General features: G+C 40.5%; 1 protein-coding gene across 2 annotated transcripts in view; it reads left to right on the plus strand.

The window, feature by feature from the left end:
• The first annotated feature begins 648 nt into the window (after window positions 1–648).
• Window positions 649–23,564, plus strand: part of LOC149014076 (uncharacterized) — a 28,634-nt gene continuing 5,718 nt past the window's right edge. For both annotated transcript variants that reach the window (XM_089159680.1, XM_089159681.1), the window contains exons 1-7: window positions 649–1,031; window positions 1,487–1,718; window positions 1,827–1,898; window positions 2,610–2,681; window positions 3,919–4,016; window positions 19,598–19,829; window positions 20,006–20,080. In XM_089159680.1, the coding sequence (XP_089015806.1) occupies window positions 927–1,031; window positions 1,487–1,718; window positions 1,827–1,898; window positions 2,610–2,681; window positions 3,919–4,016; window positions 19,598–19,829; window positions 20,006–20,080 (886 nt within the window). In that variant the 5' untranslated portion in view covers window positions 649–926. The remainder of the gene's footprint in view (window positions 1,032–1,486; window positions 1,719–1,826; window positions 1,899–2,609; window positions 2,682–3,918; window positions 4,017–19,597; window positions 19,830–20,005; window positions 20,081–23,564) is intronic.

Here is a 23,564-nt window from a genome sequence, read left to right on the forward strand (position 1 = left end):
ATATATTAATGACTCTTTCTGCATTGAAGAAGTCATAATTAACTGCTATAGAAACAAGTTAAATTATGTGACTCATTTGTCTTCTTCTACTTTCTACAACCACCTATCTTTTTTCATTATTGTTGTCTTACATCTTTATAATTTGTATTTTTTCACAAGAATAGTTTTTCATTTTCCTCTCCTCCTTCATTTTCTTCCCTTAGAATGTAGGGTAATATTAAAAATGAATAAATAAAAACTAAGGTTAGGAATGCTAGTAATGGGGGTCTGACTGATAAAATGAGTTAGGATGTGACATTAATTTTAGGGGTAACTCTGGAGTAGTTCCGCAAAATTCCGTAAAAAATATGAGTTTTTGAAATACATACAACCGGATTGAAAGCGGTATCATTTATTAATCATCTCACAAAATTTAAACCTAGCAGCTTGCATTCAAATCCGGTTCATACAAGCCGCTCCCGGTTCATAGAACAGTAACAGATCGACCAACCGTCGGGCATTCCGTACCGATCCGAAAATTTGAATTCCGAATCACAACTTGCGTACTCAGTACGCGGGGCGGGGGGTAAAACCGTAAAAGTACGCAAGAGGTTCTGTATATTAGGGCACGCTTTATCCCGCCATCAGACAGAACTCAAATCCGTGAAAAGTGCTAGTGCTACAGGAGTCCCTTCGAGTTCCCGCTCAGCCGGACGCTCAAGCCACGAAGAAAACTGCGCAGAAAATTCTTCTTCTTTCGATTCTCCGACACAATATGACCTTCAGTTCTGGAAATCTCGCTGTTTATCTTTTCAGATCAATTCAAGAAGAACATTTTTCATTCCCTCGACTTCAATGTTTTTCGTTGTTCTAATGTTATCTTGTTATCTACGATTTATTTCTGCGCTTCTCCTTTTACGTGATTCGAGGTTCACATCCGTATTAAAATGAGCATGAGTAAGGCCTGGATTGTAACGTATACTAAGCACATCAAGCAGAAGAGGAAAGTATATCAAGACGGTGTTCTAGAGATTCACGGTTCCACCAACAAGGTTTTATATTTAGCTACTATGTACCGCTATTATCTATTCTTTCATGGATTCTGTATCGTTTATAGCTCCATGAATATTTTTTTTTCTTCTTTTAATCTACTAGAGGTGTTTGGTTTTTGACGTTTTCCACTGAACAAAAAGACAGGACGATGCGACATATTCACACGCACAATAAGCTTATTAGAGATAGAATATCGTGAGTTTCTATTAATTCGAGTTCTGCATGAAGTATCGGAGGAATTTTCCTGTAATGTGGTGCCATCCGGAGATGCACTATTATTTAAGCTAGTCAAGAATTTGATAGCACGTCTCTCCTTCATGATGTTTGCTCTTGATTAGCTCTGAAGGCCGGAGTTTGGAAACTGTTATTGATAACAGATTTTACTATTTTCTGTTTCACATTTTGCCTGTTTACGGATCAAACTCTCTGAATTTTTTTGTTTGTCTACATTCAGGTTATGCTTTATGATGATGGTGGGAAACTCCTAGAGTGTAGGTTGCTAAGGGACGAAGTTGTTAGATCTGGTGAAACACTAGAATTTAATTCCTATCTTGTTGATATTGGTGATCCGAAAGGAAGCCATGAGCATCTACCAAGCTTGGACAATCAAGAAAGAAATAGGAGAGTAAATAGCTCCGAAAGGATAATTCATGGACAGAAAGCCAGAAATATTTGTACCTTTGTTGGTATCATTAACTCTTTGCCTGACTGTTTGATAATTTGTCACATATTCTTCATTTTATGACAAAAATGAACCGTAGTTTTTATTCATGCAAGAATTCTTTCATATGCAGAAAAGAAGGCCGATGTTGGAAATGTTGGTGCCCCAAAGAACCATCCAAATGTCACAAAAAAGATTACCAGAGGTTGATCTACTTCCCTCTGTCGTGTGGCTCACATTATATCTAAATGCAAGCACCATCTTAGATGAATGATAGTTTATGTAGTTTTATTGTGTATAAATGCTTTTGCTCTCTGTTAGAGTAAACTGACTTAGGGCGGATGTACAAGTACAAGGTAGTTTCTGAAGGGTCAGACCTAGTTCCATTATAGTTGCCTTGGTATCAGAGCCTTTCTCTGAGAAGATGCACCCCTGTTAGATCTGTATTTGCTGTGTTGGCTGGGTGACCAGTGCCAGCTAGGTAAAATGTAAGCTGCGTAGTTATTTGAATTAACTTGTCAAACACCAAGTCAACTGTCAGTTTAAGGATTTGAACGTCACCTTGAAAAATATCGGATATAATGAATCTAAAAACTTCCTGTCTCAGATTTGCATTTGGTCATGGGGTAGTATTTCTTTTTTGATGAGTAAGGATGGTATACGTCGCTGGTAGTAGAGCCTTATCTGTGTCTATGGCTTGTCTCAAATAATATATTTGATATAATGAATTGATCTATATGTGTTGTGTTCTTACTTCTTATCCATACCATTTTTTTATTTACCGTGTCAATTTAGAGCCAGTTTGATCACAGATCTTGATTTCCTCAAGCATACTCAGAGTATCCATTTGATTTGCAAGTGCATTATGCTTCTGGCTCATTCTGTACTTCTTATGTGATAATTATTTTTATTTCAGAGTATAGAAAGAGTGAATTTGACTTTTGTGCACCAAAAAGTCATCTAACCACCACAAAAACCACAATGACAGGTTTGTTTATTCAAATACTTTACCATTTATTGCATGCTGCATTTGATTAAAGCTGCCTTTCCACGTTTTTTTCTATTTAAGTTGGAGTAGGTTACTCATCTTCTGTTTTTACTGTCATTTTAATTTATGTGTTGGAAACATCTTTAGCTACCCCCCCCCCCCCCCTCTTTCTATTCTCGTGATATACTTTGGCAACAATGTGCTTCTGGAACAAATAGGGAAGTGTGTGTTGGTGTGCATATTGTGAGGGTAGAACGAAAAATAAGCACGCAGGTTTATTTCATGTTAGTTAAGGGTACGTAATATTACGTATATTCATCTAATGTGCATCAATATAGGGGAGAAGCATTGAGGAAAACTCTCTTAAATTTTTTTTGTCCCATCTCTTTTTTCTCTTCTTTTGTTGGCTTCTTCTTGTTGTTGCCTACCCCAATTTTAATTGTCATGGATTAGATTTTTCCTTCTTTCAAGAATACAATAGCAACAAAAGTTACTCTTATTACAAATGCATAGTCCATGGCCCATACAACTCATTGGACCCTCAATATTTAGACATAGTAGTATAATCTTGATTCAATTTGATTTTCTAGCTTGTTTCTGGTTTCTTGTTCTTCTCAACTATATTATAAATGAAGAGGAAAAATACAACAAAACCAGGGTAGAGAGAGGCGCTTCTGCTGAATTTTCATACCCTATGCGTTAAGGAGTGTTAATAACATGAGTTCTGTAAAATTCTTTCATGATATATTCATTCTAATTAATTAGGATAGGATGTGGAGGAGAAGCTAATGAAAGTTTGGTGCCTAGCTGCTGGACCTATGTGCAGATTCCTGGGTCCCAGTTTCTTCACTTAGATGTAAGACATTGATTTAACCACACCATTTAGATCTACGGAATGGTGTCTCTGAATCCCAAACAGTGCATTCTTTCCATATCTTTGGCTATGCCATTTATAGCTCAAACCATCTTATGTACCCATGTCTGACACCATTCTTAAATTTTCAGAGCAAAATATTGGACATAAGTTTTCCTTTTTGCATCCTGGTAACATGAACGATAAGGCTGTATTAAGACTGCTGTACTTTGGATCAATGCAACTTAAATAGAAGTGCCGCCAACATTCCTGTTCATTTCCTTTTGATGGATTCTGAAATCTGAAATACAGACTTTTGTTACTTTATTCATGCCTGGTTATGACTTCCTCTTTTAACTGGATAACACTTTCTCCATACTGCAGAATGGCATGCCCTGTACACTACACAGATAACTCAAAAAGCTAAGAAGTATCATGATGGATTTCTACAGCTTTCTCTTTGTGGTTCCCAAGGGAGACAGGTCAATTTACTTGCTTTTCTGGTCCTTTACTTTCTTTTTTCTGGAGAAGCAAACTGCAATTGAACTTCAACTATTGAAACTTCATGCACTTGTGATTCTGCAGTTTTTTTTTAATGCTATTAAGAATAGACTAGGAATATGACTACCAGCTGATGCTAATAGATAATCTGTGGGTTAGGATTTTGTGTAAGTAAATTAATCATTAAATAAGTTCTACATGGTAAAATTTTCTTATAAAGGTTTGGGCTATAGCTTATCAAAGTAAACTCAACAGGTGTATGGCACTGAAGGCAGCTCAGTATTATCAACACCATTGTCAAGTTTGCCTTATTTTGCTACTAAATTCTACAATAGGCCTTTGAACACACTGGTGATCTTGGATTTGTGAGAAACAACCCTAAGTATGAGTTCTAAGTCAACCCTAAGTGTGAAATCAAAATGTTGCAGGATTGGGAATGCAAGATACATCAAATAACATGAAAAACAAGTGTATCAAATACATCAAATAACTTAAATGTCATCAAAATTCCATCCATATGAGTATCACAATCTCGACTCTTGAGAATAGAGTAATAAAATTATACAACCATTAGAAGTTCTATATAAGTCATAACTCATAAGTTCATAAGACAAGTAAAGAATGATTGATCATCCGTTGGTGTTGTAGATGTGCTAAGAGTAGTTGCAAGTGAAAATTCAGCTAAAATCCGTAAAAAATCTAGCATAATGTTGGATTCTATTAGGAGTCTAATAAGAGTTTGTATAGGAGTTAAGTTAGAGTTTGTATTCATATAGAATTCTATTCCTTGTAATATTCTACTTTCCACTTAATTATAAATAAAGGGCTTGAGATCATGGATCAATAAGCCATTCTACCAACGTCTTTCAACATGGCATGAGCCTAAGTTCGATTAGTATGTTCTTCTATTTTGTGCTCAAACCTATAAACCCACAGAGATTTTTTCTCCAAAACCCTGCAGTTTTCTGGCTCAACAACCTAAGCAACCAGTTGGCAGAATTTTCCCTTTCAAACCCAGCACGCACCACGCACTATTTTTCAGTTCCACCTGAAGACCAGAGAAGAAAAAAGGGAAAGAAGAAGAGAAGAAGAACCCACCGGCCGCGATTAGAAAAGAATCGAGCCACAACGCGGCCGCGATTAGGTAACTGAATCACAGTGGGCTAGGCCAAGAAGAAAAGGAAAGAAGAAGAGAAGCCACCACGCATCGCCCACCTACGCGCGCGCACACTTCCCAATCGGGCAACATAAATCTTTGATTTTTCGGTGTGTGGAAGAAGATATCGATTGTTATTTGGTTGGTTTTTGGGTTCAACTCGATTTGGTTTTTTAGTTCATTGTTTGGTTCAATTCTTGGTTCATTGTCCAAAATAGACTAGACCGAACCATATTTTTCGTTTTTTGTCTCGGTTCTAGACCAGAATTTTTCTTTGGTTAAAAAAAAAAAAAAAAAAGAAGAAGAGGGAAAAGGGAGATTTGATCATATCATTGTTTGGCTATTGCATGGCGCGTTTAGTTTTTTCACAAGGTGATGAAGAACTGAGACAATTTTTCCAACATGGCAACTATCGATGGTACTACCGCCCCACCGGACCGAACATTACCCAAATTTTCATCCTCTTTCGGTAAGATTTGATGGGACAAATTATTTGATTTGGTCACGATCCGCTACTAACTATGTGGAAGAGGACTTGTTGGATACATTACGGGCACCACTATCAAACCTCTACCACAAAGGCGTTTCCCAAGAAAAATGGATCTCGAATGACTCTCTTATTATGTCATTTCTCTTGAATTCCATGATTCCAAATATTGCCCGTGGATATCTATTACGATACCGCGCCCAAAGGAAGGCTACCGAAACATATGGACAGTTGGGAAATGATGCACGGGTTTATGAGCTACGAAAGAAGCCAGAGACTACCCAAAAGGAACGACGTGGCCACTATTATCGAGTTGCGATCTCTTTGGCAAGAGTTGGATCATTATGGGGATTATCACCCCACTAATCCAGATGATGTGGCGACTTATAAGAAGCACATTGATAAGATTCGAGTATAGACTTGGAGGTTTGAACGTGGAGTACGATCGGATCGAGTACAAGCTAAGCCGTTCTCCCTTTCCTACACAGAACAGCTTATGCCTTGTTCGGTGTGAGGAAAGCGCGATTAGCCATGCTCATACTCTATTTTGGAGAAATCAGCTTTACGCGTGCACAAACTGATCCGGCTAAGGAGATTGCGGGAGCACGCACAAACCCTATCATACTAAGGAAAATTGTTGGAAACTCCATGGGAAGCCGCGATTTGAGAAAAAAGAGCACAAAAAAAGGAAAACGAAAGCCATACTCGAGACGTTCACAGACCCTCGGATGTTGGTCTCTCACAGGAGGAGTTAACTCTGCGACGAGCAATCCTAGCGGACAGCCTCTACAGCTTCCTCTACTAATCAAACCAACCCTACCGCACGGTAAAACTTTTACAAGCTTCCAAGTTTCTTCGTTCTACCCTTGGATTATTGATACCGGAGCCACCGATCATATGAGGTTTATCCTCTTTTCTTACAATATTCTCCAACCCGGAAAGGATAAAGTTGAATGCCGATGGCTCCTATTCTTCCATTGCTGGAAAAGGGACCATTAAACATTCTCCATCCTGCTTTGTCTAAAGTTTTACATGTTCCCTCTTTCTCTACTAACTTGCTCTCTATCGCAGTCTTACACATGACTTAAATTGTAAAGTGACATTTTTCCCATCTATTGTGTCTTTCGAGGATCGGTAACGGGGAAGGAGATTGGACGTGGTAAACTAGACAATGGACTTTATTTGCTCGAGCCGATTGAAGGATCTACTCCCTCGACTACATCTTCTAATCAGTTCATTCGGTAATATCGGACCTTCATCGGGGCACCGTAGGCTAGGTCACCCCCTCTAGGAACTCTTAAGAAAATATTTCCGATTTAGTTTCTTCTGTAATGAGGATGATTTTTTTGTGAAGCTGCATTTTTGCGGCGACTGTCTACTTATTTACCTTCTCTTCATAATAGAAAAATATTCCTTTTATGTTAATTCATACGATGTGTGGGGTCCCGCCGACGTGTGTCTATCACGGCCATAGGTACTTTGTTACTTTTATTGATTGTCACTCTCGTCTACATGGATTTATCTTTTAAAACAAAAAATGAAGTTTTCCGATGTTTTCGTGATTTTCATAATATGATTAAAACGTTCAATGCCACTGTGAAGATCCTGAGTGACAATGGCACAGAGTATATTGATGGTGAATTTCAAAGATATCTCTCCGACTCGGCATAATACATCGGACTAGTTGCGTGATACGGCTGCCCAAAATGGGGTGGCCGAAAGGAAGAATCGGCATCTCTTAGAGATAGCCCGCTATTATGATTGCATGAATGTACCGACCAAGCTTGGAGTGATGCTATTCTCACCGCTTCTTACCTTATGAATAGGATGCCCAGAGGATACTTGGTTTTAAATGTCCTAATGAGATTCTTCAAGGAGCCTCTTCTTTTGTTATTTCGCCAAAGGTTTTTGGATGCGTGTGTTATGCCGGAATCACAGCCACCGGAGTAAGTTGGCTCCCGCAGCCTACGTGCATATTTTTGGGGTATCTGCTACTCGGAAAGGGTACAAATGTTATCATCCTCCCTCCAAGAAAACCATTGTATCCATGGATGTACTTTTTCATGAGTTTTGCCCTACTATACACCTCTCCAGGGGGAGAGTCCTAGAGGAGAGGTGTTCTTTCCGACTCTAGATCTTCCTTTCACACACCAACACAACTTAAGAGTCCCGGAAGAGTTTCCGACCGGGGGAGACTTCGGCCAGATACCCGAGGACTCTAATCCTCCCCCTTCAATTCCGAACCAGTGAAGAACCTAGCCAAGGGGAGACCACTCCTTTGAGACACACTGTTGGGGTCTTTCAAAACCAGATTGACCAAAATAAAGAGGTGCGGACTTATCGAGGAGGAAGAAATACAACCGGCTAAAGCGGTGGAGAAAGGGATACGTTACCACTCGCCTCTCCGCTCCGAATTAGATTCTACCGAGGTATCTTCTTCCGATCTTCCTATTGTCGTTAGAAAAGGGGTCGGATCTTGTACTCAACATCCCATAGCTAAATATGTTTCTTATAACTCTTTGTCTGACTCCTACCGTGCTTTTATATCCTCTCTGTCATCTGTATCTGTTCCTAAAAGTTGGCAGGAAGCCTATGCTGATAAGAGATGGAAGGAAGCTATGGTAGAGGAAATGCGAGCAATGAAGAAAAATGACACTTGGGAGCTGGTTACACTTCCTCCGAAAAAAACCAGGTGGGCTGCAAATGGGTATTTGTGGTTAAACAAAATATGGATGGATCAGTCAACAAGTTGAAAGCTAGACTAGTTGCAAAGGGGTTTACCGGACCTATGGGATTGATTATCGGGAGACCTTTGCCCGGGTTGCGAAACTAAATACTGTCAGAGTTCTGTTGTCTGTAGCTGTGAACAAACACTGGAACTTGCACCAACTAGACGTAAAGAATGCCTTCTTACATGGGGAGTTAGCAGAAGAGGTCTATATGGAAATCCCACATGGTTTTTCCGATGACAATACTGCAGGGAAAGTCTGTCGGTTGAAGAGGTCAATATATGGGTTAAAACAGTCTCCTAGATGCTGGTTTGGACGCCTTCAGAAGGCAATGACTTCTATTGGGTACAAGCAAAGCAATGCTGATCATACACTATTTGTCAAGAAGTCAAGTACTAACATCACACTTCTCATTGTCTATGTAGACGATATTGTCATCACAGGGAATGATGGTGAAGAAATTCAAAAGTTGAAGGACTATCTTGGCAAAGAGTTTGAAATTAAAGATCTAGGGAAGTTACAGTATTTCTTAGGGATTGAGGTGGCTCGATCAAATAAAGGTATATTCCTATCCCAAAGAAAGTATGTCCTAGATCTATTATCAGAAGTGGGAATGTTGGGGTGTAAAGTAGTTGATACCCCTATTGAAGCTGGAGCTAAACTTAAAGAAAAAGAGGGAGAACCGGTGGACAAAGGAAGATACCAAAGGCGGTAGGGAAGCTTATCACTTGTCTCACACCAGCCGGACATTGCTATGCTGTAGGTATAGTGAGTCAATTCATGCATGACCCATATTTAGCTCATATGAAGGCGTATCGAATACTACAGATTTGAAGGGAACTCTGGAAAAGGAATACTTTTGTCACCCACTGATAATCTAAAAGTAGAAGCATACACCGATGCAGATGGGCTGGATCTCCAGACAGAAGTCAATTTAGGTTCGTACCTTTATTGGAGGTAATCTAGTTACTTGGAGAAGTAAGAAACAGAATGTGGTAGCTTATCTAGTCGAAGCTGAATATAGGGCTATGGTTCGTGGAGTTTGTGAGCTACTATGGTTGAAAGGCGGCGCAAGATATTGGAGTCCAAGTTCCAAACCCCATGATGTTATATTGTGACAACAAGGCTGCTATTAGTATTGCTAATAATCCAAAGGCAACATGATCGAACTAAGCACATTGAAATTGACAGGTTTTTGTCAAAGGAAAGTTGGAACAAGGGCTATCGCATGCCTTTGAAGATCGAAGACCAATTAGCGGATGTTTCACTAAGGGATTGAAAGAAAGAGACTCCTTCCTATGTAGGCAAGTTAGGCATGAGTAAATCATGCCTCAACTGAGGGGGAGTGTTGGATCTATTAGGAGTCTAATAAGAGTTTGTATAGGAGTTAAGTTAGAGTTTGTATTCATATAGAATTCTATTCCTTGTAATATTCTACTTTCCACTTAATTATAAATAAAGGGCTTGAGATCATGGATCAATAAGCCATTCTACACAATGTTAACAAAAAAAAAAGGGGGAGGGGGGGGAGGGGGGGGGGGAGGGGGTGGGGGGTGGGGGGGGTGTGGGGTTGTTTTGGCGGGGGGCCGGTTGTGTGTGGGTTGGTGGTGAAAGGAGGGAGGGAGTTAGAAAGAAAAAAAATAAATAATCCAACCTTCCAGGCTAGGAGCCATAGAGCGGTGTATCAATCTAAGTTAGAAACTTGTCTTGAACAACCATATCGACCAGGTTGAGTTTCTAGAGATTTGTGCGAGTTTGCATTTTTTGCAGCCATTTTGGACCGAGTTTTGGTGGATTTTGGCATGGTTTGCTTTGAACTTTAAAGGAAGATTGTTTTGGGTTTGATAAAATTATATAAAGAACATTTCTTTTTCTGGACCCTAAGGATGCTTCGGTTGTCTTCTCCAGCGTATCTTCCCTGAAAACTAATGGATTCTCAACCCCCAACCTCCTCTTCACCCTCCCCCATCTCTCCCCAACTCCCCATTGCCTCCTCCTCTTGCCCTCCAAAAGCTTGGAATACCCTTTTCAAAAATCAAATTCCATCAACCTTAAACCTTAGCTTCTCTTTTGTCCCCCCTTGTTTCAAACAACCTTGCTCACCCCTCTACTCACTGCCCCCCTCATCCATTGTTCCTAGTATTAATCAATGGAAGTCAGCCATCATTGGCCAATTCCTTGGCGCTGTTCCCCCTCTCAATATCCTCAAAACCTCTCTCGCAAAATAATAGAATGCTATAGGTCATATGGAAACTTTCCTGCTTGAGTCCAGAGTCTTCATCTTCAACTTTTCCTCTCTAGATTGCCATACCCGAAAAGGATCTCCCTGGTTAGTTAGGAAGTGCCAAATCTTCATTAAGCCTTGGACTCCCTCCTCCCCTCACCGCAGGGTTGACTTCAACACTCTTCCCCTGTGGATCAACCTCCTTGGTCTACCTCTCGAGTTCTGGAATAGTGATTGCCTCAATCGAATTGGGTTTGCAATTGGTAAGCCATTGCGATTTGACAACAAGACTTTCAAGATGGAAAGACTTTCATACGCACTCATTTAAGTGAATTTCTCCGCTTCTAAGCCCCTCCCAGCGTCAATCTCTATCGCCGACAACTTGGGTCTGAGTTATGAACAAATTATAGTGTACGATTGGGTTCCCCTTCGCTGCTGCCTTTGCTAGTCTTTTGGACACAAAGATGCTTCCTGCTTTGCTACAACTCCTATGTCTGCCTATGCCGGTTCACAACCTTTGCCTGTTGCTACACCGCTCACTAAATCGCCTTCAACTAAGAAGATGGCTTTGGTTCCTGAACCCCCTCAAAAAATTATAGATATGTTGGAAAAAATTACAGTCTCGAAGACCTCTAAGCTTGATTATTCACTGAAAGAGTTGAAGCCCTAAAGCCTCCTTCAACCAATATTTACTAGAGAATTAGAAGAAAAGGAAAAGTCTACCGCCGGCAACTTGCTTGATCTCCCAAACCCTGCAATAGTTGCTCCTCTCTGCGATTCTGCTAGCAAAGACTTGCAACTTGCAAGCCTGAAAGTTGTCTTTGCAATCATCAAAAAAGCAAATTGTTCTGCCACTCCAGCTGCTGCCACAAAAGCCTCTACTCTTATGCTATTCTCTGCTGCTATTGCAAAAATTTGATCGCCTGAAAAGCTAGTTCCAGGTAAAGTGCTCAATCACCATACCATTCTTGGAGCCCCAAACTTGAAGGTAACCTCTGCGTTGGCCTTGGCTTCCCAGCAACCTCCGCCTTTTACCCTCTCTCGCCCTTCAACAAACCTTATTTCCGCAAAACCCATTTTATTCCCTATAACTTTAACCTAAATCCCCTATTTGTCCTCACCGCCTTTAACCCACTTAACCACTAAACCAGCCCCCAAACACTCACCCCTTCGGCCCAAGCCCAAGCCCACCTCACTTAAACCCTCTACCAACAATCTTATTACCCCTTCCCTACCCAAGCCCAACTCCAAAGGGCTTAACCTACACACCAGCCTTGAGCCCTCAGTGTTACCTATCCATCGGTCCTCTTTCCCCACAAACACCATTAAAACCTCTCTTCTCCCACCAACCCGCTGCCCACAAGTCTCGGCCTATTATCCCTCACCCCCTTCCTCCCTCAAAAAATCACCTCCCTACGTGTGAACCAGACCACCTTTTTTCACCTAAAAACTCCCTTGGCAACCGAGAACCAAACTCCCCATCCTCCAACTCTTCTATTGACCCCGATATTTTGAAACTCCATCACCTCTTGGCTCCTCCTTGTGTGAGATTCCCCACATCACTCCTTATTCATCTAATGCCACCTTCCCCTCCCCCTACTCTTCCCCCAACAATGAAGTTGATGCCCTTACCTAATATGTCACAAATGTATGAGTTCTTTATTTGGAATATTAGGGGCCTCAATCCCTTGCAAAGCAAGCTAAGGTTAGAAATACCATAAAGTCAACTAAAGTCTCTCTTTGTGCCTTTATTGAAACCTATGTTCAATTGGAGAATTCCCATCGGATTGCCCAGTCTTTTGCCCCCTCTCGGTCTTTCCTTTCTAACTCTTCTTCCATCAATGGTCGTATCTGGATTCTTTGGGACCCTTTGAGAGTCCAAATTTCCCTCCTTAGATCCTCCCCTTAACTCATTCATCTCAATATTCTTCCTAATCTCTCTCCCCCTTCCTTTTCTCCGTCATCTACTGTTTCAATGGTGCTGTTGATCGGGCTCATCTTTGGGAGGATATCCGCTCTATCTCTTCTCTGGTCCCTTAATCCCCCTGGGGTATTGGCGGGGATTTTAATATCATCCGATATTCTCACAAGCATGTTGGAGGCTCCACTCCCAATCCTGTTGTTGTTGGAGACTTCAATGCCTGCATTGAAGAGTTGGGTATGGCCAACCTCCGTTGGTCCGGTCATGCCCTTACTTAGCATAACCGCCGTACGTGTTCAGCTAGGATAGCATCTAAGTTTGATTGATTTCTAGTTAACGCTTCCTGGCTTTCCTCCTTCTCTCCCTCCCATGTATCTTTCTCTAGCTCCATTCTTTCTAACCACTCCCCCTGTTTTGTCCACCTTTCCCCTCCCGTTTCCTTTGGCCCGAAGCCTTTTAAATTCTTTGACATGTGGATTTCAAGCCCTTCTTTCCTCCCTATAGTTCTTGAAGCTTGGGCCTAGCCTGTCCATTGTCACTCTCTCCCCCTTATTGCCTTTGCTCATAGGCTTCCCAACACCAAGGAAGCTCTTCGCTCCTGGAACTCATCTACTTTTGGCAATATCTCTTCTAGAGTCGATTCCTGTCGTTCAAATCTTCAACTCACCCAATCTCTCCTTCAAAATGATCCTTCTAATCCCTCCCTTGCCGAAGATGAGAAATCCCTCTCCTTTGAGCTCTCTTCCCTCCTCTCCTCTGAAGAAAGCTTCCTCGGCCAGAAAGTTAGAATCAAGTGGCTCAAGCTCGGAGACTCTAATTTAGCCTACTTCCACCGGTCCCTCAAAGCCCGGAATAACTTCAACTCCATCCCTTACCTCATCATTGGCACTAGGGCTTGTATCTCTGACCTCGCCAGCATCAAGGAAGAGATTGTCTCTTTCTTCTCCAACCTTCTTTCCCTGCCTTCCCTTCCCAAATGTACCCCCTCCCCTCCAATCTCATCAATAAGTTCATAGACCCATCTATCATCCCCTCTTTCAGTGCAATCCCTTCCTCGGAAGAGATCCTCTTGGCCATCCGTTCCCACAAGCCTAATAAGGCCTCGGGGTATGATGGCTTTAGCATGGGTTTCTTGCCCCCTGGGATTTCATTGAAGATGACCTTGTTCGTGCCATCCATAGTTTCCTTTTTAACCCTTCCCAGCTCTCTTCCATCAACCAAACCTTCCTTTGCCACATTCCAAAGAAGCAAGGAGCTTCCTCTCTCTCGATTTCCGTCCTATTTCCCTCTATAACCTTTTCTACAAATTCATTTCCAAGGTCCTAGTGAATATACTCAAAAAGACTTTACCTTCTCTTGTGAGTGCAAATCAATATGCTTTTATCTCGGGCCATAGTATTACGGATAACTTTCTTTTGTGCACGGAAATTGTCTATGGCTTTGATTGATCCGCTCACTCCCTAGCTGCGCTCCTTAAGGTAGACCTCCACAAAGCCTTTGACTTTATTTGTTGGGACTTCATCAGCGACATCCTCTCTTCCATGGGTTTCCCTCCCCCTTTCATCCACTGGATCGAGACTTGTATCTCCACCCCTTGTTTCTCCATCATCACCAACGGCTCCCCGGCGAGATTCTTTCACTCTCGGGTGGGTATTCATCAAGGCTGCCCCCTCCCCCTATCTTTTCTCCCTAGCCCTTGAGGTTTTCTCCCACATCCTCCAATCCAAAATTGACCAACTTCTCATCTTTCCCATCCCCAAATGCAAGTCCCTAAATCCCACCCACCTCGCTTTTGTAGATGATCTCATGATCTTTTCTAAAGCATACCACCTTTCCATATCCTCCATTCTCTCGGCCCTCCATGTCAATCTTGACAAATCCACTCTCCATCTTTCTTGTGTGTCTGATTAGCTTCGTGCTTCCCTCCTCCAGCTCTCGGGATTCAAGCCTGGTTCCCTTTCTTGTGGTCTACCTTGGCCTTCCTCTCATCCCTAGTAGACTCACTTGCCATCATTGCCTCCCTATGCTTGATCATATACGTAAGAAGTTTCAGCTCTGGAAAGGCAAGCTTTTATCTTTTGCTGGTAGGGTTGTCCTCATCTGCTCAGTTCTCCAATCCTCATACCTCTATTGGTGTGGAATTTTCTCCATTCCAAAATGACAATCCAGGCCATGGAGTCCTTGTTTTGTGCCTTTCTACGGAAAGGGTAGGAATCCTCTCTCTTTAATCCATCCGATTAGTTGGTCATCCCTTTTCCGTCCCACCTTTGAAGGAGGCCTGGGTATTTGTCATATCTCATATATTAACATGGCTTGCCTTCTCACTCATTTGGAAAATTGCCTCAAAGCATGATACCATTTGGGTTAAGTGGGTCTATTCTTACCTCCTTCGATCCAACTCCTTCTGGACTGTTTCAATGCCATCCAACCCTTCATGGGTCTAGAGGAAAATTCTCTTGCTACGTCCCCGCACCATCTCTGCTATATCCACCTCCATTGCTTCCGACTCCTCCACTTCCTTTTTGGATAGACCCGTGGCATCCGATGGGAATTCTTTTCAATCATTTCGGTCCTCGCACTGTTTATGACACCCGTATCCCTAAATCCAATCCCCTGTCCACCTTCATCTCTAATGGCACTTGGGCCCCTACGCCCCTCCCCGTTCTCACATAAGCTTGGGAGTCTGTTCCTCCATCTCTAGTTCCACTTGTGACCTAACTGATTGGTTGCCTTCCCCCACCAAAACCTTCTCCACTTCCTCAGCCTGGAACCTCCTTTGCACCCACAGCCCCAAACCTCCCTGGCTTCCTTTTGTCTGGTTCAAAAGTTTCATCTCTCATCACACCCTAACCCTTTGAAGCATAGTTGTCAAAGCGGCAAGGTGTCCAAAGCGATTGGGGCTCGCCTAGGCAATTAGGTGGCAAAGCGGCGCCTAGGTGACCAAAGCGGTTGGGTCAATTTTTTTTCAATATAACTACTTTTCAATACAAATACTTTCTATTATTAGCTAAACAAATATTCAATAGTCACATTCATAAAAAAATAAAAAAGCTTTCAAGAATCATAATTATAAAAAATTATTCAAAAAAAGAACACAAACATAAGTTCATCTCATCAAACCATGGTTGTTAAAGCGTTGCCTAGGCATTTCTTGATTCATTGATTCTTGATGTTGAGTATGGCTTATGCTTCACATTCTGTTGCCGACGGGCATAGGGTCCCTCTCCCCGGTGAGAGGCCTGGGGTCCAGGGAGGCCGCCCCAGTGGGGGTGTGGGGGCGCGTGCCCCGGAGCAAAAACTAGGTTCTATATCACTTTGGGCCTTGGAGTTCCTTTACCGATTGGGTGTCAATTAAGTGGTTCAAAACAAAGTGGTTGAAAAACCACTTTGCCGCCTAGGCGGACGCTTTGACAACTATGCTTTGAAGCATAGTTGTCAAGGCGTTGCCTAGGCGTCGCTTAATCGTCGCCTCGGCGTTTGGGCTCCTTCGGAGCGCCTCAAATTGACGTCGCCTTATTTTTAGGCAATAAGGCTTCCTTTTTTTTTTCTTTCTTTTTTAAATCACGAGAAAGATGCCTAATCGAAGGCATATATTGAAATACTTATTAGATTCCGATTGTAAAGTATCTATTGTTTGAACCTATATACATATGTATAATGACGCTACATGTGATCAAATGTTAAAATAAAAATAAAAACAAAGAAAATTGAAAGAGAATAAGTTCTTGACTCAAGTCTCACACTCTCACTCTAATCCCTAATCTCTTTCTCTCTTCCTCTCTTCTTCTCTTCCATTCTCGCAGTGACACTCCGGCAAGCAGTGGCCAGTGACAAGCAACTTCTTCTCTTCCTTTCTTCTTGCGACTTTTTATTTAGGACCTATTATGTGTGGTTTGTAGTATGTTGGATGACTTGAGGTAGTCTGATATTAGTTTTTTTATTGTATAAGAAATGATAGACTCACTCTCACTCTAATCCCTAATCTCTTTCTCTCTTCCTCTCTTCTTCTCTTCCATTCCCGCAGCAACACTCGGCAAGCGGCAAGTGACAAGCAACTTCTTCTCTTCCTTTCTTCTTGCGACTTTTATTTAGGACCTATTATGTGTGGTTTGTAGTATGTTGGATGACTTGAGGTAGTCTGATATTAGTTTTTTTATTATATAAGATATGATAGATTTAGAGTGAATGAGATGTACACTAAAAATTTCACTTAAAACTCCTCAAAAGCGCCTCGGAGGGCGCCTCGTCGACTCATTGCCTCAATTAGCCTAAACCGCCTTGCATTGCCTCGTCGCCGTGACAACTATGCTTTGAAGAGCTCTTAACCTTGCTTTCCCCACCCAGTCCTTCCTTATTAGCCACTATATCCCCGTTAGCCCCAGTTGCATCATTTGTTGGAATGGTTTGGAAGACCTTGACCATCTCTTTTTTTCTTTTCTTTTTCTTGCCCTTTCTCTAGATTGATCTGGGGGAAAGCCCTAGCCTCCATTCAACCCCATTCGAGGCGTACCTTCAGATTTACTCGTGATTGGCCTTGGATCTTTAGAAACTTTGTAGGTACCTCCATTTGCAATCGGATTGGTAAGCTAGTGTATTGTGCCTCTATCCATCACCTTTGGTGGGAGCGCAATTTTGAAGATGGACCTCCAAACCCCACTCTATAGATAGGATTTGGAATGCTATCTGTTTTGATGTTTCTTCCAGGCGTTTCCCCCCCGGTTGATGATTCCCCAAGGAATAGGCTTATTGTTGTTTCCTGAGGCCTTAGCTCTTCTTTTCGGTCTTTTGCTTAAAAACCTTGTATTATTGTTTCTTGTTGTTTAATATAATTATTTATTCATCCAAAAAAAAAATTATATAATTATCAAATTGTCAAATTTTAAAACATTTAATTTGGTGCTTTTGTCTTTCCAACCTTGGTCAGTTGTAAGTATTGAACTTTAAAATTGCTTATTCTATGCCTTGTTTGAGTGCTATTGATAGTCTAAGACATGATTTTATATGCATATATCAAAACACATAAGTACTAAAACAAATAGTTAAAGACTCAAAATTTCTACTACAAACCGCAAGATACAGTGAACCTTGCAAAATGCACATTACATAGGCACTTAACCTTTGTATGGTGAATAATACTCAAGTCATAGACACCTTAGTATCCTACTCCAACAACACAATACTCTGCAATTGCCTACTTTGAAGGTTGAGATTTCATCGATATTTGAAAAGAAAAAAAATTCAAAATCAGTTGAGTTATTTAGACCTGTGAATTTTTTGGATTTTGTGTTGAGATTTTCAATTATTTTGACATTTTGCAGAAATTTTGCCTAGTTTTTGAACTAGAGTGTCACATGCTTCTCTCTGTCCCCCCCCCTTCCCCCTCCCTTCAATATGGCTGCGTTTGTTTGCTGGAATAAAGGTGGGGTGAGAAAAAAGGGGTGGGAAAATTCTTGAAAAAAGAGTAGATTTCTTACTTTTCCTTTAAATCCCAAAATTGTAGATTGTTTGGTTGTTTGGGGTGGGAAAGTGAGAGACAAGTTTCCTTGAATCAAGGAAACTTGTCTGGTGATGTGGCACCCCAACTTTCCCACCCCATGCCATTTTAAAACCCCACAAATATGGTGGGACTTTGTGGGAAAGCTTGAAAAAGTAAAAAGTGGGACCCACCACTATCACTTTTCCACAAAACCCTTTCCTTTCCTTTCCTTCTCCCTCACCCCACTACACATGGGACCCACATGTTTTTTTTTCCTACTCCTTTTTCCCACCCCACCCTTGCAAACAAACGCAGCCTATAGGTATAATTGATGGCGTAGGTTAATTATTTGGCTATATCTTTCCTTCATTTTATCCCTTGTATTCCTCCTTCATTGTTGAATTCTTTTTAGGGTGGAGGGGGTCAGAATGTATGCAGCCTTACCTATGCAAAACAACAAGGCTGTTTCCTAGGACTTGAAACTGTGGCCACTTGGTCAAAATGGAGCACGCTTACTATTGCACAAAGTTCCACCCTCTAGTTGAATTCCTTATGTGCTTCCATAATATTTTTAGAAACTTAGACTGAAACAAAAACAATGATGGTGGCTTATGATTGACTAATTCACAATTCACACTTTTTGATTATGGGTTTTTCCATCAATTATTAGGTGGTGGCTTTTTGGGAGCTCTTAATTCAAGTCTTAAATAATATGCTTTAGTAGACTATCCATCCCTGCAGCCTTAAGAAAATCTTTAATGTGATCATCCAATAAATGATGATATTGATAGGTCTTTAATTCACATTGGGAAGATCCAGATTTCAATACTAATCTTTACATCCTGCATTTGATAATTACATAAGGTGCCCTATTTTTTATTTTTTTACTATTATTTTTATGTATGCCATTTTGTAATTTCCTTTTTACATTGTTTTGTTACCATTTTGACACCTTAATGCCTATTTAGCCACTTTTTCTAGTGATGCCAGTGATTTTAGATTCTCAAATTTCATGGCAAAAGGTTTCTTTTTCATAGATCACATTGGAAGGCCTCCCTATGTAGTACCTTGATTGATTTCTGTCACATGGCAGGTGAGATGGCAACTCTGACCATAAATTGACAGTGTATGGTCTGGATTGTGGAGGTGTCAAACTCCATTACCTCATTTGATTGTGTACCCTTCCATGTATTGGTATTTCTCCTCAGTATTTTCCCATCTATTATTTTCAAAAAAAATGTTTTCTTAGTAAGTGAATTTCCCCCTTTCTTATGACCATTTCCTTTGCCTCTAAAACTTGACATTGTTTGCTGGAGATTCTTGGTCCTTCATGTCCACAAAATTTAGTCTATGTTTAATCTGTCACTTTGCAAATTACTTGGCTGTAGGAGATGGACTTCCTTCGTTGGCTATCCAGGAAATGAGACCTTGGTGTTCCTTGGCTTAATCTTTCTTTTTTTCACTTTGGTCTTCAGTTTTTTGATTTGTCATTCATCATGCCAAGAATCTTTGAGACTAAACTTTGTTTATGTTTTTCCATCTTATTGTTTCTTTTGGATCTATATTCAGGTTATGTTATATGATGAAAGCCGGAAACTCTTAGATACGAGGTTCTTGAAGAAGGGTGAAGTGATAGGATCTGGTGAAACACTAGCATTCAATGCCCATCTGGTAGACATTGGAGATCCTGAAGGAAATCATAATTCACTAAAGGATCCCAATTTTGAAGGAGAAGATGTAAAAGTGATTGAAAACACTGGGATGTTGCATGAACCGAAGGCTGGACATTGTTCTTCTGTTGGTACCTTTTCTTGTACAAAGTTTACTGTGGATTTACATGCCTTAAAATAAATATTAATCCATTCACTATATGAACATAGCCTGCTGCAAGTACTTTGGTATAAAACTTTGGTTTTACATAAAGTTGAGATCAATATATTCTTTTCTGTGTGATATTTATTTAATGACCACATACAGAGAATGGGAACAAGGAACTTAATAACTCTCAGTCACTGCAAAGTGCTGCTAATGATGCACAAACTTCCGTGAAAGGTTAGTTTTGATTTTTGGACAAAAATGTACATATCTTAATAGCAGCTCTTTGAAGTTTCATTAAGTATACTAAGATGTTATGAACATGTTTAACAAGTCTCTGTACCCTGATTATGGGAATCTTTCTTTAGTCTTTGTGCAACATTTTATGAGCATCTTTCACATGTCTTAGTATTCTAGTTAGTTCTGGCTTTTTGATAAAGAAATGCTTTGAGCACTCAGGTACTGATAGCTAGAAGTTGGACAGCATTTGCATAACAGGATCAGAGTGTAGGAGCCCTGACATAGAGCTGTCTCCAGAAGACAAACTAGTGTTGCTTGAGATCCAGCATTTTCACCTGTTCCAGAAGATAAAAGTGTTCTAGCCTTTGCTTTTTTTTTTCTTTTTGGGTGGGGGGTGAGAGTGTTGGTTGGGGAATGAGATAATGAACAATTAGGTGATAATTGGAAATATGGAGAAGGGAACTAAGCCAGAGATACTACAACAACAACAACAAAAGGAAATGCAAAGTGCAGGCAAAAGCTATGTAAACCGTAACACCCATAGCCACCCTTTGCTTTGCTAGATTATGAACCACCACATTGGCACTCCATGGGTTTCATTGAAGACAAAGTTGCATTTGGGAGGCTAAGATAAAAAAAATCTGCATCAATTGAAGCATGTTGGCAGAGTCACCCTCTATGATACTTTGCTGGATTCCATTACTCAATGTGGAATATTCTTTGCCTATCGAACCTGAGAATACTCCAATTCCAGAGCTACCCAGCTTTCTAATATACCCCCAATACCTGATGGTCCTGGCCTCCCAGGTTCCTTAGTAAATATCCATGCACGTCCAATTTGAAACACCCCCTGGATAGCCTTCATCCTTTAATAGAAACCAGTCTAAGAAATTGAAACCCTTAGCAAAGTGAAGATATACACGGGACATTACGCACGATACATTCACGAAACAGAAAACTGTACGTAAGGCGCAGTGAACAGAAAACCTTTTATTGTTCACGGAACAATAACTTTGTTTGTACGTACGGAACAATATTATGCTATTGATGTTATTCTACTCTATCTAATGTTGGAGTCTTGCACATAAGTTTTGGGAGTTTTTAGAAAGCATAGTTCTATTTTGGTGGTAGTTTCTATTTTGAACTTTCTATTTTTAGAGCTGGAAGTTACAAAGTTGTAATTTTTGTTTCCTTTTTTGAGGACAATTACTTGTCTCTCAGTTGTATTAGATTCATTGAAGCTATAAATAAAAGGGCTCGTGATTCTAGACTCTAGCAAGAATCACAAGCCTCTTCACTAGTTCTTCATCTCTCTTCTCTTCTTCTTCTTCTTCTTCTTTTCTTTGTTCAAGTTCAACGCTGTTTGATTATTTAATGCTTGTTTTCTAACATGGCACGAGCAAGTTTAATCAACCGGGACGTCCTCTCTGGCGCCCGCTTTTTTTTTCCTTTTTCTTATCTAGGGTAGCCCCAACCTTCGCGCAGTAATTGTGCATGGCTGTCCTTTTCTTTAACTTTTGAAGCACCAAGTATTAATGTATTAATACTACAAAAAGGCCCTAAGCTTTTTGGGGATATGTCTACCTATTTGATTCAACCGAGGCTGCACTATCCTTTTTTGTGTGCAAACGAAGTTCAATCGCACTATACCGATGTCTTGGGATTCCTCTTGATTCTTGCAAAGATATGCCCATATTTCGGATTGCAAGACCTAAGTATTGTCTTCCATTGTTTGTGTTATAAGTTTAGTTGCAAGTCGATACTAGTACCCGTTCATTGAATTTCTCTCTCCGAAAAATTCTGCTGCTACCTTCTTGCTTTACTACTCTTCCGTTGTTTATTTCGAATCAAGTTTAGTCTTCTTTTATCTAATACTTCTACAAATACCAGAGGACTATTTTTTCTTCATATTGAGATCCGTAGAGTTTCAAATCTAGCAAAAGTTTGCGCATGGTCCGAGATCGATATTATCTCGCCACGCAGAACCGTTATTGCACTTCTTCCAAGTGGATTGCTGCAACGACACTACAATTTGAGATTCCAAGTTGGTTCGATATATTTTTTTTCCTGATCTAATTTGCTCTTGCCTAAGGGTTAGCGGCGGTCCAGAATTTTTCCCCCGGTGCACAATACTTTGTCCTGTGAGACGATTTTCTGCGCTTGATCAACTTTATTGGTGAATAATACACGCCTGTGGCGCTACTTTTCCTTCTTGGGTTTCTTTTGTGTTCATACTTTAAGATGCTTGTCACCGGTCATCATTAATTGTCCACATGTAATGCTACACGTGAGGGGAGAATGATACCTTATTCTATATCTACTCAAGATGTGCTGATTGATATTATTTGTGAAGATCTTTGTCCTCAACTTATGGCATTCTACAACGATATCATTACATGTCTTTACCTATATTGTCATTTACCTTACCTACTGGCGAGAACCCATATTGTCCCATACTACCTTACCTACTTGGTCCACAGAACCATCGCTTTTACCTACCTACTTGGTCCACAATAATCAATATTACCTTTACGGTTTTACCTACCTATACTTTGCCTATTACTTGCCTTCTGTGAAGCATTTATATGGACATTGGAGTTGTAATTTTGAAGATTTAGTATGGATATTTCTCCCTACCGCCATTATGTGGATGGTGTATGATCCGCATACATGGACTGGCTCAACATGCGATGCAATTGGATGGTCTATTGACAGAAGAATTAAAGAAAGGGGTGAATCTCGGTGAAGCGGAGATGGCAGCACACGATCAAGAGGCACACCCACGAGGGCAGTGTTGAAGATATACACGGGACATGCACAACTATTCACGAACAAAAAACTGACGCACGGACGCACGGAAAAGTAAAACGACGTCACGTGAACAAAACGTGGACGTGAACAAAATGCATGATGTTATCTACCATCTAATGTTGAGTCCACATAAGTTTGGGAGTTAAAAGAAGATTGTGGTAGTTCTATTCGAACTTTTATTTTAGAGCAGGAAGTTACAAAGTTGTAATTTTTTTCCTTTTTAGAGGACAAACGCCCAAGTGATTAGATTCATTAGAAGCTATAAATAAAAGGACGGATTTAGACTCTTAGCAAGAATCACAAGCCTTTTACTAGTTTTATTCTTTTTTTTTTTTCTTTTTTTTTGTTCAAGTTCAGCTGCTGTTTTGATTATTTAATGCTTGTTTTCTCACACAAAAGAAAAATTAATAATAAGATCAAAGCCCTAGGGGTCAATCTCCTTATTCCTCTCTTCCAGGTCCATATACTTCTCCCCAAGTCATGGAGGCTGCTTGAATCTCTAAACTTTGTCATTTTGCATGTACATGCTAATGCTTTTCCATAAGGATCTTCATAGATTCAGCTGTTATAACAATAATCCCTTTGACCTTTGCATGTAAATGCTAATGCTCTTCAATAAGGTTCTTCATACATTCAGCTGTTATAACAATAATCCCTTTTATCTATATTT

Source organism: Hakea prostrata, chromosome 6 (genome assembly GCF_041222555.1).
Source record: "Hakea prostrata isolate BN-2017 chromosome 6, UWA_Hpros_2, whole genome shotgun sequence".
In the NCBI taxonomy this organism is placed as follows: Eukaryota; Viridiplantae; Streptophyta; class Magnoliopsida; order Proteales; family Proteaceae; genus Hakea; species Hakea prostrata.